The 19,288-nt window shown below is 45.9% G+C and overlaps 1 protein-coding gene and 1 long non-coding RNA gene across 2 annotated transcripts; both read left to right on the top strand.

The window, feature by feature from the left end:
• Positions 1 to 1,789: 1,789 nt before the first annotated feature.
• LOC109257211 (olfactory receptor 10C1-like) lies at positions 1,790 to 3,862 on the top strand. The gene has a single exon (XM_019433173.2). It carries the CDS (start codon positions 2,176 to 2,178, stop codon positions 3,118 to 3,120), a length of 945 nt encoding a protein of 314 aa, XP_019288718.1. The 5' UTR covers positions 1,790 to 2,175; the 3' UTR covers positions 3,121 to 3,862.
• A 5,848-nt stretch (positions 3,863 to 9,710) lies between these two features.
• Positions 9,711 to 17,129, top strand: LOC109257209 (uncharacterized). Its single transcript, XR_002075917.2, has 2 exons — positions 9,711 to 9,949; positions 16,470 to 17,129. It is a non-coding gene; the product is annotated as an uncharacterized LOC109257209 (long non-coding RNA).
• The last annotated feature ends 2,159 nt before the right edge of the window (positions 17,130 to 19,288 follow it).

Genomic DNA, 19,288 nt, shown 5'->3' with positions numbered 1-19,288 from the left:
GTATGGAAACCAATTTGACGATAAATTTCATATTAAAAAAAAAGACAGGTTACATAATTTTCTAAAGAAACTTCTCGAAACCAACTAAACAACTCCAGCTCTCTCAAGATTTTCTAGGTTGACCCGAAGAGAGTTTGTTCTGCGTTTATGTGGTCTATGCGCAAATCTTTCATGGTGAATGTCCTGATAGCCGGGTTAGTTTCGCTATTATCTTGTCCTTTGCTTCTGATTCCTAGATGTTAAACCATGTTCAAATCCACAAACGTAGGTGGTGGACATCCAGTAGTCTCTAGTGGATTAATGCTTTCGGTCTACTATTTATATGGCCTCTCTACCCGTCCAGTGCAGGCACGTACATGGTGTCCAGTTGAGGTCAGGGTGCCACAGCTGACTGCAGGACCTTTATGATGATGATCCTGGTGGTTATAAATGGGGCGTGATGGCGGGAGGCGGGGTCAGCAGCACGTGGGTGTCCCGTGTCTTAGTCACGACGGTGGCACGATGGCCGCGTCTGCGATGGTGCTGGGCACACAGTAGACACGCAGTGCTGGGGGGCTCAGTGAATGAGTAGTAGCAGATGTGCTCAGGAAGGAGCGGTGATGCTTGTCATGGACAAGAAGAGAATCGTGTGCAGCTGATCTTCCTCAAACCAGGGCAAAGCTAGTTGCGCGCAAATTCATGGCTCAGTCCTCCAGGGTCACCCAGCCCTTGTCTTTGGTGCAAATGAAGCTGATAGAGAAGTCTCTTACCAAGGCAGTTTTTAGGAAGGAGACACTTCTGAGGTCCCCAAGGTGTTACTGTCTGTGGGTGCCCGAGATTATGGGGGGTGGGCTCTCTCTCCTTGGAGAAAGCTCTCTGGAACTTGAAGACACTGGACTCCAGAGCCCAACAATTAGGGCAGGGCTGAGAAAAGGTGTTTGAGAAACACTGTGGATCTGCTTCACTTTTCCCGTGCCCCACTTCCTGCCCCAGAGGAACCCCTTGGAGACGGCTAGTCACACCCGGCAACCCCAGGGAGCACGCAGCAAGGAGCCCCAGGGAGACCAGTGTGTCCCGGAGCATGAGATAGAAGGAGGGCAGAGTCTTGGGGGGCAAGCGATGATGAGGAGGGTCCCATGAGTGTTAATGTCATCCACACGGTCAGGTAACGGGCAGGGACAGGGCAGCAGGGGTGAGTGTAGTAGAAGCAGAGGGCCAGGGGAGGGTGTTGATCTTTCCTAGGGGAGGTTCGTTAGGGTGAAGGGTGTGGGAGGAGAACTCTGGGCATGTTAGTGTAGATCGCGTCCCTCCCCCCTCCCCCCAAACCATTTTTCGGGGACTTTAGGGGACCATAAATGCTCTGTGTCGTAAGAGTCTTAGAAAACATCTGTTCAACACTGTTTTTTGTTTATTTTAGGGAAGTTGAGGGTATGTGAGGAGAAGTTGCTCAGCTCAGGGTGCCCTGCCGGTCAGTGACAGAGCAGGTGCTAAAGCCAAATCACTGATTCAGAGAAGGCTCTTCTTTTTATGCTATAGGACTTCTTGCTTGGGACTTTGACCTTACGGTTTTCCTCTCTAAGGGATCCCAGTGCATGTCTCCTGTGGAGATCATACTTCAAAAGACATGGTGAGTCTACTAGGGGAGGTACCGTCGGGCACCGCGGACCTCAGATGTCAGGGACTGTTGTCAGAGTGCCCCTATCTCTGCCATTTCCCACCTCTCCTTCCAGCCCTTATGGGCACAGTCTATAAACTCCAGAGGGGCTTCCTCAAAGAGGCCCTGGAAGTCACCTTTAGGGGATGACTCCATTCTTCTCCACAGCCCAGTTTTGCTGGTTGTTTCATCATCGGAAACTATAGGAAGGATAGAGGTAGGAATTTTCTTGTCTCTTCTATTTGCTGATGGGGGACTAGAGACAAGATCCAGATGCCCAAGTATCTAGAACCCAATATTATAAATTAGAGAGGATTCAACTGGGATCAGGAGCCTTGGTTTCTAGTTCCAGCCCTGTCAACAACAGATTCTATGATGTGGGTCCGTCCACTTCCGCCCTTGGGAGTGCAATTCCTCTATTGTGAAGGGACTGGCATTGGTTAGACAATGTCAGGTTGCTGCTAGGTGCTCACACTTCGTGTTCTTGGCACCAGGAAGACTTTTCCAAAGAGAGGAAGATCCTGAAGTACTTCCTAGGAATCATGGATCCGCTCAACCACACGTGGACCCAGAGTTTCGTCCTCGCTGGTTTCAGTGTCCCCGGAACCCTGCGACCTCTTGCCTTCTTGGGGACCCTGTGCCTCTATCTCCTCACACTGGCCGGGAACCTGTTCATCGTTGTCCTGGTCCAGGTGGATGCGGGACTGTCCACGCCCATGTACTTCTTCATCGGTGTCCTCTCCTTCCTGGAGCTCGGGTACGTCAGCGCCACGGTGCCCACGCTGCTGCACACGTGGCTCCGTGGGCGCTCAGCCATCTCGGCAGCGGTGTGCTTCATCCAGCTGTACGTCTTCCACTCCCTGGGCATGACCGAGTGCCATCTGCTGGGCGTCATGGCGCTGGACCGCTACCTGGCCATCTGCCGCCCGCTCCACTACCGGGCACTCATGACCAGAAAGGTCCGGTTCTGGCTGGCAGGGGCCGCTTGGGTGGCTGGCTTCTCAGCGGCACTGGTGCCAGCCAGCCTCACGGCCACCCTGCCCTTCTGTCTGAAAGAGGTGGCCCACTACTTCTGTGACCTGGCACCGCTGATGCGGTTGGCGTGCGTGGACGCAGGCTGGCACGCTCGAGTGCACGGGGCGGTGATTGGTGCGGCCACTGGCTGCAACTTCGTGCTCATTTGGGGACTCTACGGGGGCATCCTGAGGGCCGTGCTGAAGCTGCCCTCGGCTGCCAGCCGGGTCAAGGCCTTCTCCACCTGCTCCTCCCACATGATCGTGGTGGCCCTCTTTTATGCCTCCGCCTTCACGGTCTATGTGGGGCCACCTGGGAACCGCTCTGAGGGCACAGACAAGTGTGTCGCCTTGGTGTATGCCCTTCTCACTCCTCTCCTCAACCCCATCGTCTATACCCTTCGCAACAAGGAAGTGAGGGAGGCCGTGAAGAGGGTCACTGTCAGGGTCAGGACTATTCTGAAGGGACCCTGACGGGCTGAATTGGTCACAGCTCAGCTGCTTGGCCACAGTGGGAACCGGCCGGTTGGTTGGTCAATCATCTGGTCAGGGTTGAAGTCCACACCAGTGAACGAATCCATCAGATTATCTGTCGAACGTGCTGCAGACGCGCACTCAGGGGGACATACCTGGGTTCATCAGATGTGAACATGTAGGGAGAAGGGAGGTGTGTGTTCAATTCCATTCGAATCTAACGGGGGGGAAATGCCACAGAGGAGAAAGGAAAAAAACAGGGACCCCATGCAAACGCTTCTGCTGAACTTCCAACCTGGGGAGACAGAGCAACGCTGAGCAGAGGAAGATAATCTAAAGCTAAGGTGGGGGCGGAGGGTTGCCCAGAAGAAAGGGTGGGAGAGTGGAAAACAGGAGCCCAAAGCTATGGCTCCCAGGTGTGAGCATAGGCAGAGCCAGGGGTGGTGGGCTATTGGGTGGGGGAGGGCAGCTCCGTGGGGGGAGAACACCCCCCACCCCGGGAGCAGGAGGCCGGAGGCTGCATTTTACAGTGTGCTCTCTACTGGGACAAGAGGGAGATGGTGACGACGGGGGTGTTGTCTGAGTTCTCGCCCAATGTCACGGACCATTCCAGAGAAGGGATCCGCAGCCGTGCTAAGTAAACAGCAACAGAAACAAAACCCGAGCAGCAAACAAAGAGCTTTGCAAATCTTGCGTACTAAGCACTCACCTGCGAAGTAGAAAACAGGTTGAAAGAGAAAGTAGGATCACGTTCTGTGCCTTCTTCCCCTTGGCTCTTCCTCCTGCCCTCCTCCCCCCCCCCTCCCCAGCCCCTGCCAAACCAAGTCCTCTGGTGAGCAAAGTCTGAAAGTTAATGCTCAGGTTCAACCTCCGGACTCTGGTGACATGTAGACTGAAGGTCAAATGCCTGCCCAAGCGTGTCAGAGGGTGAGAGACAGGACCCAAATTTTGGCAGAGCTGAGGCCACTGTATGGCTCTTGAATACCCTATCTATTTTCATTTTTATACAAGTAACTGCTAAAAAACTCAAACCAATTATGTTTGGTATGTCTGCCCTATTTCAGAACACAGTGCTAGCTTCTCTCAAATGTATGCCTTTAACCTTCATAATATCCCTCGGAAGAAGGAAGAAGCATCCGAATATCTATGTGAGGAAAATAGTACGATTTCTGGGCTGTGGTGAAGAGACACGGACCAGACCGGGATCTGTGGGGCCACGGGTCTGAGGGTCAGTGGGTTCACCCTCACGGGCATGACCTTGGTGAGACGCACGGTCTTGTCCTCTCTGCGTGAGCACGTGGCCATTCATATCCCTTCCTGCTTACGGAGCTTTGATTCCATGATTGCAACACTGCTTAGAGAAAGCAGGGCCCGAAGGAGGCCCCCGTGGGTCAGATCTGGACATCCAACACAGAGAGAGGAAGGTGTTGGTCCAAACCCCTGGTTTTGCTGCTTTTCGACTATGTCAAAAAAAGACCAAAAAAAAAAGTAACTTCTTTCTTCCTTCTTTTTGTTGTCCTTAAAAAATTCTATAACCAAGAGTTCTAAAAATTAAGTGAAAGGACACATCCTAAGTGTTCAATACATAAGTTAGCCATATTAGTCTAGAGGCAGGGCAGGGTAGTGATTTAGAGCGCGGGCTTTACTGGCTATCTGCCTGGGCTCGGACATTAATTCTACCATTTACTTGCTGTGTGACCTTCAGCAACGCACTTAACTCCCTGTGCCTCAGTTTCCTGATCCGCAAAATGAAGACAATACTAGAACTTTTAAGCACTGTGTAAACACTTACTGTTCCCCCACATACAGTTCTGCAGTGGAAATTTCTTCCTGTGAGGATGCTTCGTCTCACACAGAGCTCACATTTTTATTCTGGGTGACGTCAGTAGAATTGGTAACATGCCGAGCGAGGCATCTTCTTTGGACCTAAGCATCCAATGTCAGCGCTGCAGGAAGTCTGTGCCGCCTCCCTAAATGCAAGGTGCAGCACTCACTTCTGCTGGCCGGTTATGTCTCACTTTTCTGCTCTGGTCTTTTCTCTCCCCTTGTACCTCTTTTCACTCAGACAGCTCTTGTCGCAGGTGCGGTTATGAGCACAATGGAAACAGCTTTGTTCTCTGCGGGGGCAGCACCAGAGAGTGGCTGGGGGCCTCTTGCCCTTGCAGTGGCTTGGGTCATGGTCGTTAATAGCCCTGGGGATCCCGTCCCTGTGTCTACACTCTGCGGTGTGCCTGGGGGCTCACAATCCTGTTTTGGAGACAAGCAGTTAACAACTCAAGGCAGCATCATTGATTTCTAGCACAGGGCTTGGTGTTCGATGATTTATGAACAAATCAATGAATAAACGGATGAGAGTCCCAGGAGCGTCATGGAGATTGAGCGCCCCTCTTTGAACCGCAGAACGAGACAGGGCCTTACTTAGTCTCTCCACAGCTCCAAACTCCCCTCGCCTTCGTTTTATCATCTTTCCCCTCTTGCGACCTCGGGTCCTTCCTTCTACAACCTGCAGTTTGGATCATCCCTAGTGCCCTTTCCCCACTGATACAAAGAACTGGGGTGCTGAGTTGCTGACTCCTACCTCTAAAACCTGCCCTTTGAGTGGTCCTGTGGGGCCCGAAGGGGCTGGAGTCCCGGCCTGGCTACCTCTGGCAGAAACCCAAGGGTTTTCTACAGATAGCATCACTTTTAATGTGTGCTGTGACGTGAGAAAAATGTTTGAGAAGCAATGCCTGGTTGGGGTGAGCGCTGAAGGCAAGACCCGACTTTGTCCACTTGTCCCTTGGTGACCTCCGGAGAAGACTGTAGCAGGAGAGGCGGTGGGGGCAAACAAGGACATATGACGGTAGCATATCATTGACGTAACAAGTTTTTTTAATATATACTTTTTTTTTGCTTCAACAAATAATATTCCTGAAAGGCTTGCAACATTTGCCCTGCAGGATTAGTGTTTCTATGTGCAACACTCAGAAGATGACTCTATTTCATAGTCCCCGATTCTTAGGCATAAGGCCCCACGCCATACATTTCATTCCACCCTTCCTTTCCTTTTTCTTAGTGAGAAATCTCAGAGATCTTTCCATCTCCTTGTAGAGAGTGCTTTCCGTTTTTTTAAAAAATATATTTGTTTTTTTTTTAATTTTTTTTTAACGTTTATTTATTTCTGAGACAGAGAGAGACAGAGCATGAATGGGGGAGGGTCAGAGAGAGAGGGAGACACAGAATCCGAAGCAGGCTCCAGGCTCTGAGCCATCAGCCCAGAGCCTGACACAGGGCTCGAACTCACAGACCGCGAGATCGTGACCTGAGTTGAAGTCGGACACTTAAACCGACTGAACCACCCAGGTGCCCCCAAAAATATTTGTTTTTGAGAGACAGAGAGAGAGAGGAGAGAGAGAGAGTGGGGGAGGGGCAGAGAGAGAGACAGAGAATCCCAAGCAGGCTCTACACTGTCCGTGCCAAGCCCGCACTCGGGGCTCAAACCCAAGAACCATGAGATCATGACCTGAGCTGAAACCAAGAGTCAGACACTCAACTGACTGAGTCCCCGGGCGCTCCTGCTTTCCCATTTTAAAATTAATCCCATAGTACTCCATTGTGTGTTTAATCTGACTGGTACTCTATTGGAGGACCCTTGAATTCTTCCAATCTCTGCCTATTTAGTACAGACCTACAGGGACAATCTTGTGTATATTTCACTTCCCATATGTGCACACACATTCCCGGGAGTGCGGCTCCTGGGCCATAGTGAGGCTGCACAGAGTATGCGTAAATATTCCTAAATTTTCCTTAAAAGGGATTATGCCATTCGTTCTTTCTCCAAAAGTGGATGAAGTCTTTTTTCCCCACAGCAACATCTATAAAGTGTGCTTCTAATTGTTGGACCTTCATAAATATGAAAATTTAAAAATAGTATCTCATTGTAGGTTTTGTTTTTGTTTTTGTTTTTTTGAGAGAGGGAGAGAGAGGGAGCTTGTGTTGGGGAGGGGCAGAGAAAGAGGGAGACACAGAATCCAAAGCAGGCTCCAGGCTCCGAGCTGTCAGCACTGAGCCCGATGTGGGGCTTGAACCCATGAACAGTGAGATCATGACCTGAGCCAGAATCAAGGACTGGGCCACCCAGGTGCCCCTGTTTACTTCTAATTTCTAATAAATATATACTGTTTCCAAATACAAACAATGATGCCATGAATCTTTGAACACATTGAATCCTACTTTTTTCACTTACGTTTTAAGCATAAATAATTTTAGATGTCATCGTCCTTCCCAAATCATGAATGACTTAGTAGAGGCATGAGGTCTTGTGCCTTTCTCTTGTTCCATTCCTGATACAGAATAAATGCCAGGGAAGCACTCTCTACAAAAAGGGGATGACGTACGGAGAGGAAACAGCTTTCTTGGGTTGGCCTGTATTTAGAAGCCTTTGGCCCTTTAATATATATTTTTATTTCTACATGACTGATTCCAGGTAATGTCTACAAGTCTTTGTTCAGTCATTTGTATCACACTGACAGCCTGCTAATCTACTCAGTTAATGCCAAGACAGCCGGGGGTACAACTGGACACAGCAAATAAGGAAGGAAGTCTGTTTCAGAGTCTGGCTTATAAAAGGGGATGTAGGAATATCAATGTGATGTGATACAGAGACAACAAAAAATAAGAATTAACGTGACCACTCTGGGTCCAGCCTGATTATTCATTTGAAGAGTCTAGACAGATGGATAATCTGTGTAGACTCATGAAATGAAGGTAAAACGGAAGAGTCTTTTGGTATTTGGGACTGTGGAGGGTGCAGTGATTTAGGAAGAGGGCAGTTGTAGCTCCCTACCCTGTAGAAAGTTCCGTATTTCACAGGAAGTGGGATATGGGCTCACTGCTGGCTGAGCCTGAACGAGACTCTCTGTCCAAATACTTGAGATTTCCGCCCCCCACCCCCCACTCCGCCCCGCCCCAGAGGGACTCTTACAGTCCTGGAATTACATTAGCATTCTCAAAGGCCTCAAATGCATTCTCAAAGCATTTTCTTTTTGCTCAAAAATCTTCAGCTCCCGTAGGAAACTTCTCCGCTTGGGTCTTAGAACATTCAATGATTCCCTCCATTTCAGTGTTGAATTACTTGTTCATCTTCTATGGTTACCTCTTTACCTTAAATTTAAGTTAGCATGTATTTTGTCCCCTCCTTTGATTTTAAAAAATAAGTACATTTGGATTTATGAATGATTCACGTGCATTACTTTCAACAGATAAATGCTTTTATTCTATCATTGTTCTGAATTCCATATTTATTCAAGTATATACTCACAAGTAGTGCCCAACTGAGATCAGAGCTCAGATGCTAATCCCAGGGCTTTTGAAGAAAATATTGGGGATACGAATATAAGCGAAAGTGATCATGAATGAGTAGATAAGCCTCATGAGGAAGTCCGGGGTAATCATAATGGAGACCGTGTAAGTAATGGTAGCCGTACTGGTAATGGAGATTTGGAACATGCGATGAGAGCAGTGTATTAGGTGTTTAATAAACCACGAGTGAAACAATGAATGACGACAGGGGGCACAACAGATGTGACAGTAAGGAGGTGGTGACGTTGGGCACAGAAGTGATAGTGGTGGCTAAATGGACCGTGCTCATATGGTGCTGAGGTTAAGGGTGGTCAGAAAGAGCAGCTGATTGAGGAATCTCTTTGCAAGGAGAATTTTGAAAAGATAAAACTTCTGGGATGCTCAAGGTGTTACTGTCTGTGTGTGCCCGAGATTATGGGGGGTGGGCTCTCTCTCCTTGGAGAAAGCTCTCTGGAACTTGAAGACACGGGACTCCAGAACCCAACAATCAGGGTTGCAGGGCTGAGAAAAGTTGTTTGAGAAACAGAGTGGATCCGCTTCACTTTTCCCGTGCCCCACTTCCTGCCCCAGAGGAACCCCTTGGAGACGGCTAGTCACACCCGGCAACCCCAGGGAGCACGCAGCAAGGAGCCCCAGGGAGACCAGTGTGTCCCGGAGCATGAGATAGAAGGAGGGCAGAGTCTTGGGGGGCAAGCGATGATGAGGAGGGTCCCATGAGTGTTAATGTCATCCACACGGTCAGGTAACGGGCAGGGACAGGGCAGCAGGGGTGAGTGTAGTAGAAGCAGAGGGCCAGGGGAGGGTGTTGATCTTTCCTAGGGGAGGTTCGTTAGGGTGAAGGGTGTGGGAGGAGAACTCTGGGCATGTTAGTGTAGATCGCGTCCTTCCCCCCTCCCCCCAAACCATTTTTCAGTAGGTTTAGAGGACTGCGGTAGTCCAAGGCTACCAAGACATCTGCTTAAACTTTTTCATTTTAGAGAAGAGGAAGTTGAGGCAAAGAAAGCAGAAATGGCCAGCTGGATGTTCATTTTGAGTTAACAGCAACACAACTTCAGAAAGCCAATTCCAAAGCAGAATGAGTTTTCTCTTATGCCACCACCCTTCTAGAATCCTACCATAGAGTCCTGACTTCATCGGTTCATACGTACCTGCCTTAGGGACTTCCCGGTGCAGAATTCTCCCTGGGGACCCTTCCTCAAAATGCACTGTGTCTACTCACTGATTCCTCTTCTGGCCTTACCATTCTGAGCTCTGTGGGGCTCTTCTGAGAGGACTCACATTTCCCTCTTCTTTCACTGCGTCTTCCTCCAGCTCTTACTGAGAACATTCTGGAATTCCAGAGGGGCTCCTCCAGGGAGACTCAGCAGGCGCCTTTGAGAACGTGGGTGTTTCCTTCTTCCACAGTTCCGCACAATTGACTGTTGGATATGGGGACTAAGGCGTGGAGGCTCTAACGAATCGAGGGATGTTTCCTTTGGACTGTAAGGGGGTAAGTATGAGGATTCCTGATGGGGAATGTGGGAGAAAACACTGGAACCTGACTCTAGGGTCACATTCCGTCCCCCCAGGAAAGCACTGGCTGTGCAGCAAGAAGCTGGACTCCACTCCAACTGTCAGCAAGACTGAGATGCAAACCTCTTCTGCCTTCCGAAAAGTGAGGGCTTGAAAAGTGATTTTATAACATTTATGTCATTTTCAGGTTTATTCCTTCTATACTTTTGGCTCGGGAAATTTTTCAAGAAGCAAAGTTCTGAAGCAGTTAATCTTCTGTCTCCGCCCCAAAGAACCATTCTCCACCTGCTCCTCCCACATGACCGTGGTGGCGCTATTCTTTGGCTCTGCCTTTGTTGTCTATGTGGGGCTGCATGGGAGCCGCTCTGAGGGCACAGACAAGCATGTCGCCTTGGGGTACGCCCTTCTCACTCCTCTCCTCAACCCCATTATTTATAGTCTTCGTAACAAGGAGGTGAAGGAGGTTGTCAGGAGGGTTATGCCGAGGATCAGGGCTCTGTTGAAGGGACCCTGAGGGTCTATGGAGTCATTTGGTGACCGTAGGGGTCAGTTCGTTAGTCGCTCAAACAATCCATCAAATAATTTTTTCAAATGCACTGTGTATTCTAATGTATATAAATAAATTCCAGTAGATGTTCAAACACCCTGCATATTCCAACAGACAGCGTCTTGGTTTGAAGCAAACTGAGAGAGTTGTAGAGGTCAAGCCAACGTGGCCTCTGAACCCTTTCCTGTCCAGTACGGGTGAAAAGACACATCTTATAAAAAATAACCAAAAGTAAGGATGCGGGTGCAGATCTTTAGGCAGACTTAGAACTTAGGGAGAAATGGAACTATGTTTGAAAAGATTTGGAAGACCGAAGTCTGACTGTGGGATTATGTCCAAGATGGGGTCCTGGAAAAGCATGGAGAAAGGAGAAAAACAAGGCTAGCAGAAGGAAAGGGAACGAGCTTGTCGGGCACGTGTTCCGATGTGGATCGGGAAACCATGGGAAGGGGGCTGATACAAGTGTGGGGTTCCACGTCCCCAGGAAATCCCGCAGTCCAAGAGACTTTGAAGCTGGAGCCGGGAAGTTATTCTCCAAAAGGGAAGATCGAAGATGGGAGATGAGGGTTCTGGGGGTGCGGGTGGTTAAAAGCGAGTTAGAGGAATATGCCCTGCGGTGTGAATTGGGAGTCATCAGTTAGGCATCTGGGCAACCCCACTGACCGAGTCGCGTGAGTGCAGAACTAGCTCTGGGAACCAAGAGGAGGTAATCAAAAGGAGGCATCGTTTATGTTTCCAGAGAGTTTACCGTTTTGTGTTGAAGAGTCAGTCCTCCTTCCCCCCCCTCCCCCCCCGTCTTTCCCCCCCTCTCACTCTCTCTCTCACACACAGCACCACCACCATAAGTGACATAAAGACTAATATCAAGAAATGGATGTTTCCTTTTTGCTTTTCGCTCCATGCGTATCTGTGGTGGTGGGAGGTCATGAAGGTAGAGGGAAGCGGCGACAGGATTGGCAGAAAAGGGCTGAGGGAAAAATAAAGCAGCTTCAAAGTTGTTGATTTTGATAAATCCCCCCAAGCCTCCGACTGTGGAATCCTAACCTCCTAGGTGCCTAGTTGGGACTTCTCTGAAAGTTCCCTTCAGACCAGACACGGAACTGTGGGATCCGCAGAGGGGACGCCTTGTCTGAAGAGAACAGGGCAGCATCTCTACTGAAAATACGTAAAGCAAACTTGCTTTCGAAAGAATTCTTCTGGGCAGCATTTAAAACAATGGTAGAATGAATGATTTGGGGGGTTTCTTGTTTTTTCCTAATGATGTTGAGATACTTTCTAAGGCAAAGATGACTTGGTGTTTATTTTAACTTATTTTTAGTGGAAGAAAAAGGTATGTGGGGTGACGTACAGTGACACTGCCCTCCTTCCCAAATCAGTAATCCTCACTAGAGCCATGGAATGTTCTGGAATCTCCATTTATTTCTTTCATATTTATCTATTTATTTTGAGAGAGGGAGAGAGAGAGAATCTCAAGCAGGTTCCACACTGTCAGCACAGAGCCACACACAGGGCTTGATCTCATGAACCGTGAGATCGTGACCTGAGCCAAAACCAAGAGTCGGATGCTCAAGGAACTGAGCCACCCAGGCACCTCTGGAATCTCCATTCATTAAATGGAGATGGGCTGTCGAACTTGAGGTTTTTCTGACAGCAATGTAGCCTTGGCTTCAGGTCAGCTCCCTGACCATCCAGCCCAGATCTGGACTACATTCTCTGCTCTGACCTTTGTGGGGGTCCTGAGTGAAGAGAAACCCATTTTAACACTATTAAAGCATGAAAGCTAATCTTATGTGTGGTAACAACAACAAAAACAACAACAACAACAACAACAACAGTGGCAGAACTCAAAGTGTCCAAAGGGTCCCCGGGCAATGTGATTGTTGTTTTCTTGTGGGAGTGGGGTGGGGTGGGGAGAGGCCTGTCCTGGTAAGACAAGTGGACTAGGTTCAAGTCCAGATTAAGCCAGCACAGGATTTACGAAGACTTACTTGGAGCAGACACCATCTGCAAGTCCCTGCCACCAGGAAGTCCCTGAATCGTTGAACTTCTGAGTTGGGTGGGGCCTAGGCAGCCATGTGGCCCAAACTCGTCTGTCTTTATGGAAGATAAAAGTGAAGTCAGTGGGTGGCAAACGCCCTGCCCACGGTTACATGGGAATTGAGAAGTCGTCTGGGGATGGAACAGTACCAAGGGTTTCTAACTCTTCCCACTGTACCACTTGGCGGGGTGGGGCGGGGGCTGCTTGTCTCCTCCCACATACAAAGAACGTGGCCTGCCACGGGGTATATACAAGGCTTTCTCTGGCCAGCGCTAAGGGCCCGGCCTCCTGCCGTTTCTACTTTGCCTTCCAGAGGTAGGAGCAGGTTCCACCCTTCCCGAAGCCTTCCTGAGCTCCTGCCCAGCTCCGTAGTCTCTTATGCAGACCAACCATTTATACTGGACTATTTTGTGTCCGTTTTCTCACCGAATTTCCCACAGCGGGAAAATGGGTGAGTGACTTTCCAAAATCCATGAGTAGGTGAAGAGTCTGAACTCATTTCAAAAATGTGAACTCTCCTGAGCAAGAGGAAAGAACAACAGTTAACAAAACAGAGTCTGGTTGTGCTGAGTTTTCACTTTCTCTGCCACCCCTGCCAACTGTGGACCTTTCAGAGCCTGTGTGAAGCCAGAAGGGACTTTTCCTTAAATGTCGGCTAATTGCAGAACAGACTTTTTAAACATGATTCACATGAAACTGCAGTCATTATTGGCAAAGTGTTTTGCTCTCCACAATCATAAAGGTCTAAAAATAAGAAATTATAGGAAACAACTCCAGGTCTTTGCCTCACTTAGTGAACAAGTCACAACACGTTTGAGTTTTCCCAAACACGGGGCATTGATTAGCCGTGGCATAGATGAGGCTCAACAGCTCAGCTGGAATCTTCGCAGGTAAACCGTAGCCACAAATAATGAATTTTATCCTAGTGAGAACGTGCGTCCAAGAACTACCTAAACGACAAAGCTTGAGGGGAGGACCTGGCAGTTTGTGTTTCAACAAGACTCAGGATGCTTTGGAGCAAAGTCAAATCAGAACCACTGATCTGATCTGATTGGTGAAATTGGGGGACGTTGTGGGCATGTGTGGCCCAGCCGTTCCCTCTGCTCCCGTCCTGGGTCCCCCCCCCCCCCCAACCAGTTTGCATGTTCTCTCTGCCAGGGAGTGGAAGGGAACTGTCCTCATGGACGACGTCCAGTAATCAGATGGGGGAACCACAAGCAGACTAATCATAGCCACTGTCAAAGTAAGATATTTGAAAGCCCTCTCCTGAGTAAATAATGCATCAGGCTGATAAATCATAAGTAAGGATATAAAACATTTCATGAGAGTAATTAACACAACCCACCCACTGAAGGCACATGAAATCCAGATCAACTTCAAGCACGCACGAATTAAACTCATTCCAGGCTGTAAAATAAGGCACACTAAAGTTGTGTGCCCTTTGTTCTGGAGATCTACTGCACAGCACGGGGACCGTACTTAACGATACTTTATTGTATATTTTAAATTTGCTAAGAGAGATCTCCAGAGTTCGCTCCACAAAAAAAAAAAAAAAAAAAAAAAAAAAAAAAAAAAAAAAAAGGAAAAAGAAAGAAAGAAAATCGTAAGTATGTAAGCTGATGGATATTTAATTAGCTTGATTGTGGCCATCATTTCACAGTGACTATCCCTTATCCGTGGTTCCAGGAAGCCATGGTCAGCCATGGTCTGGAAATAGAGGATCCTCTCTCTGACGGATCATCAGACGGCCACTAGTAGACTGACGCTGTGTCACAATGCCTCCACCCTTCACCTCCTCCATCTCATCAAGTAGGCATTTTATCATCTGCCATCCTCACAAGAAGGAGGGAGAGTGCAAGATAGTCAGGTGTTTTGAGACAGAGAGAGATAGAAACCATACTCATATAACTTCTAGCCCAGTATATTCTTATAATTGTCCTATTTTATCATAAGCTATTGTTGTTAATCTTTTACCGTGCCTAATTTATAAATCAAATTTGATCCTAGGTATTATGTACAAGAATAAATATAATAATATATTTGCAATTTCAGGATCCACTGGGGGTCTTGCAACATATTACCTACAGATCAGAAGGGGCTATTGCACTTGTAAACTGAAACATCAAGTTGTAAACCTAAATACACGCAATTTCTACTTGTCAATCATATGTCAATAAAGATGAAAATAAGTTAAAGTAAGCCTCAACACAGTTAAGAGAGTTAATATTATATAGATATTTTTTATACATTTTTATTTTATTTTATTTTTTAACTTTTAATATTTTTAATTTGAGAGAGAGAGAGAGAGAGAATGTGCATCAGAGTGAGGGAGGGGACAGAGGGAGGGAGAGAGAAACTTAAGCAGACCTCATGCTCAGGGCAGAGCCCAATGCAGGGTTCCATCCCATGACCGTGGGATTGCGAACTGAGTCAAAATCAAGAATGGAACATTCAACCCAATGAGCCACCCAGGTGCCCAATAGACAGGTTTTTAAATTATAACATAATTTAGTTTGTAATAAATAACTATATGATAAATTTTAAATGTCCATATGTTTGATATTTTAAAGGCCACCTCTAAACAACCTATGAATCTAAGAAGAAATTGTAAAAGAAAGTGGAAAACTTTCAGACCCAAGGGATAATAAAATTAATCATACTTTCAAAACTTCAGGATAAACCTATAGTGCTTCTTGGAGAGAAATTCATAACCTTAAGTGTTTACATTGTCAGAGAAGGAATGTGCAAAATTGATCTAAAATAGGAACTTAGAAAACTAATATCAGGAGAAAAAAAACAAGGAAAAGAAGAAAAAGATAAATATGGGAACAGAAATTAATACATAAAGAATAAACAAAGAGGATATATAAATTAAAGAGTTGGTTCTACGGGGTGCTTGGGTGGCTCAGGTCATGATCTCATGGTTTGTGAGTTTGAGCCCCAAGTGGACATTCTCTCTGTCTGGGATTCTCTCTCCATTTCTCTCTGCCCCTCCCCTGCTCACCGTCTCTCTCTTTCTCAAAGTAAATAAATAAACCTAAAAAAATAAAGAGTTGGTTCTAGGAAAAAAAATAAAATAATTAAAATAATCTAAGGGGAAAAACAAGTAAAGAAGAAAAAGATAAATATGGGAGCAGAAATTAATATAATAAAAATACAACAAAGAGGATATATAAATTAAAGAGTTGGTTCTAGGAAAAATAATAAAATAATTAAAATAATATCAGGAGGAAAAACAAACAAGGGGAGAAAGAGAAAGATAAATACAGGAGCAGAAATAATATAATAAAAAAATACAACAAAGATATATAAATTAAAGAATTGGTTATAGGGAAAATATAATGAAACAAACTCCTGATAAGACTAACAAACAATAAAAGGGAGAGGGGGTAAGAATATGGATATTAAAAATGAAAAATGGATAAACTGCAGGTTTAAACTATAAAGTTGAAGTTGATAACTTTTTTAAGTTTATTTATTTTGAAAGAGAGAGAGAGAGAGAGAGTGCATGGGAGGGGTAGGGTCAGAGGGAGGGAGAGAGAGAGAAAGAGAGAGAATCCCAAGCAGGCTCTGCACTGTCAACACAGAGCCCAAGGCAGCTCAATCCCATGAACCATGAGATCATGACCTGAGCCAAAATCGAGGGCTGGACTATGAACCAACTGAGCCACTCAGGCGCCCCCCAGATGATAAGTATTAACAATATATGCCAATTAATTAAAATGTAATTAGCTAGACCCATTTTCAGGAAATTTAAAATCACCAATGTCAAGTTTGGAAGCACTAGAAACTCTTAACAGTGAATTAGTTACAAATATTACTGTAAAAGAAAACGTCAAGCCCAGATAGCTTAACAAGTGAGTTCCACCAAATATTGAAGAAAACGGTAACTCCTACTTTTAACCCCTGCAGAGAACAGAAACCTGGAAATTCCACTCAGCGATGCATTTTATGAAGCTCGCCTGATGCCTGATGCTGATTCCAAAATAAACAAAACCAGTGGAAGAAGCAGACTCAGAGGCCGACTCACTCGTGAACGTCAATGCAAAATTCTCCCTCCACGTACTCCTGAGCCAGATTCAATCCTGTGCACTAAGTGGTTATGGCTGAGTTTGGTTTATCTCAGGAATTCAAGATTGATCTAACATTTGAAAAAATGAATAATGTAATTTATCATATTAACAGATTGAAAGAGAAAGAATGATTATCTCTTTGACGCGGCAATAAGAAAACCATAATCGTTCATAAATGTAAAGATAAGAAACAACAGTAAAGCTACAAATAGAAAATACAGTTCTTGATAAAGGCGCTTTAAAAAAGTCACGCCGTGGATCCGAGAGTGAACTGTGAAAAGCATTTCCTTTTAAGGAACATTTAAGATCGAGAGCAAAACACGATTAATGGCTAACGCAACTTCCATTCAGCGTTGGAGGAGATAGTGGCTGTTGCAGCAAATAAACAAAAAAGGTTAAAGCCATTAAAAGAATAAATACTGGGAAAAACTGTAACTATTGGTAGATGTACTCTTACTTGTGTTGAAGCATCATAACCACAAATAAATTATTAAAATTAGTATGGAGTGTCGACCAGCTTGCTGGATACAATTCAGTTCAAAAAAGCCAATGTCATTATTGCATAATGACAACTATCATAAAATATAATTAAAGAGAATTCACAACAGCAATAAAAAATATATAAAGTACTTAACAAAAGATGTTCAAGACTTTTGGAGAAATTCTTGTGAATTTGTATTCAACATCATTACCTAACACTTATATATAAATGATGAGATTGAACACATTTGTGTGAAGGGAAATCAATATTAGGAAAACCTCTCCCTACCCTGTATTGGCCTTTTGATAAGACAAAATCTCATACAAGTTCCGGAAGTAGTGTTCATGGAATTTGACAACCTTCCCCAAGGTCATTCCCCAAGGTCAAAAGTAATCATGATATTCAAGATGAAAAGGGAGAAAAAGTGTCCTACGTGGGGGTGACAGGGATCCCATCATAGATCAGGTGAGTCAGGTTTATAAGATAATTTAGTTATACTCAGTGGTCTAGGAAAGTGACAGTACTAAAAGAAATTGTAACTTAAACTTTGTTTTATACAATAAAGAGCCATTTTGAATGTAAATCTTTTCTCTAATGGCTTTTTAGACACAGAACTAAAATAGACCATGTGGGAGAGTATGAAATCCACATGAGGAGCTGAACCATGTTCGGCATCTGGAATCCTCAACAGGAGGTTGTAGGGTGTCCACCATAGTTTATAAAAAACTCCACATAATTTCAGCTCAAAAATTGCCACAAGATGGGGCGCCTGGGTGGCTCAGTCGGTTAAGCGTCCGACTTCGGCTCAGGTCATGGTCTCACAGTCTGTGAGTTCGAGCCCCACATCGGGCTCTGTGCTGATGGCTCAGAGCCTGGAGCCTGCTTCCGATTCTGTGTCTCCCTCTCTCTTTGCCCCTTCCCTGCTCATGCCCTGTCTCTCTCTGTCTCAAAAATAAATAAACATTAAAAAAAATTGCCAAAAGGACTTTTATTTTTATTTCTTTTAGACTCCTACAAGTGTGAACAGAAGGGAGGAAGAGAGTGAACGTGATTACCACGTTAGAAATCAAGTGATTACCACTTTAGAAATCAAGAGCTGTTATGAATTTTCATAATTTTTTTTACCTTGGAAAACAAAGGCTATTTTTTGTTTGGTTTGGTGGGGAAATACCACCTTCAGATATAGCTGAAATGATTAACCACCAGTACAGGTCACGAACCGATCCTAATCCGTCATGGTGGACACACTTTACGATGCCCTCAGATCTATGAAATAATGTGGATGATGCAAATTAACCTAGAAACAAAACAGATACGGTCTGTGCGGGTGGTAGACTTCTGGGCAGCATTAGCATGAATCTTGCTTCAGCGTGATTCCTATGCGCAATGGTCTAGTTTCCAGGGACTTACATCTTATATACTTTACACACACACACACACACACACACACACAGTTTTTTTTTTTAAGTTTGTTTGTTTGCTTATTTATTTATTTATTTTGAGAGAGAGAGAGACAGGGAGAGAGTGCACATGTTGGGGAAGGGCAGAGAGAGAGAGAGAGAGAGAGAGAGAGAGAGAATCCCAAGCAGGCTCTTTGTCTCTCTGATGCGGTCTCAATCTCATGGATTGGGAGATCCTGACCTGAGCCGAAACCAAGAGTTGGACACTTAACTGTCTGCACCACACAGGCGACCCTTATATCATTATGTCTTTATGCTTCTCTTATTAATGATCATCAGGAGATTTATTAAAAAGTTTCTAAACAAACTTTGAGGTCCAAGCGATGGTTTTGTAGTTTCAACTCTAGCTAATTTCCTTCCTCGTGGGCTGGCTACTCCGAAATTTTCATTTTTCTTCTTCAAAAGGGGGCTAATGCGACATGCCCACTGTGACCCTTGCTCTCATTAGGGCTTGTGAGTGCATCTCTGCCATCAGCAAGCCACACAAAGGGCTCTGCCTACGAGCTCTAAGTGACAGGGTGCAGGGTGGGTGTGGGCTCTACAAGTTGTGACAGGTGACCTGAAATGGGGTCACTTATGTCAGGGGGTTTACAATGGAGCTGGGGGGCCACTGGGGAAGCGGGCTTCATGCACGTCCTCACCGAGTGGAACCACGAACATTTGAACTGGCCCAAACCACAAATATTCCAACGACTCTGCGCGAACATCTACAACCTG

This window comes from Panthera pardus, unplaced genomic scaffold (assembly GCF_024362965.1).
Source record: "Panthera pardus isolate Hobbes unplaced genomic scaffold, ASM2436296v1 HiC_scaffold_21, whole genome shotgun sequence".
NCBI classification, from domain to species: Eukaryota; Metazoa; Chordata; class Mammalia; order Carnivora; family Felidae; genus Panthera; species Panthera pardus.
This window is presented reverse-complemented; position numbering and strand designations above follow the sequence as displayed.

Coding starts and splice junctions, on each gene's coding strand:
- LOC109257211 (XM_019433173.2), top strand. CDS start 2,176: ATGGATCCGCTCAACCACACGTGGACCCAGAGTTTCGTCCTCGCTGGT.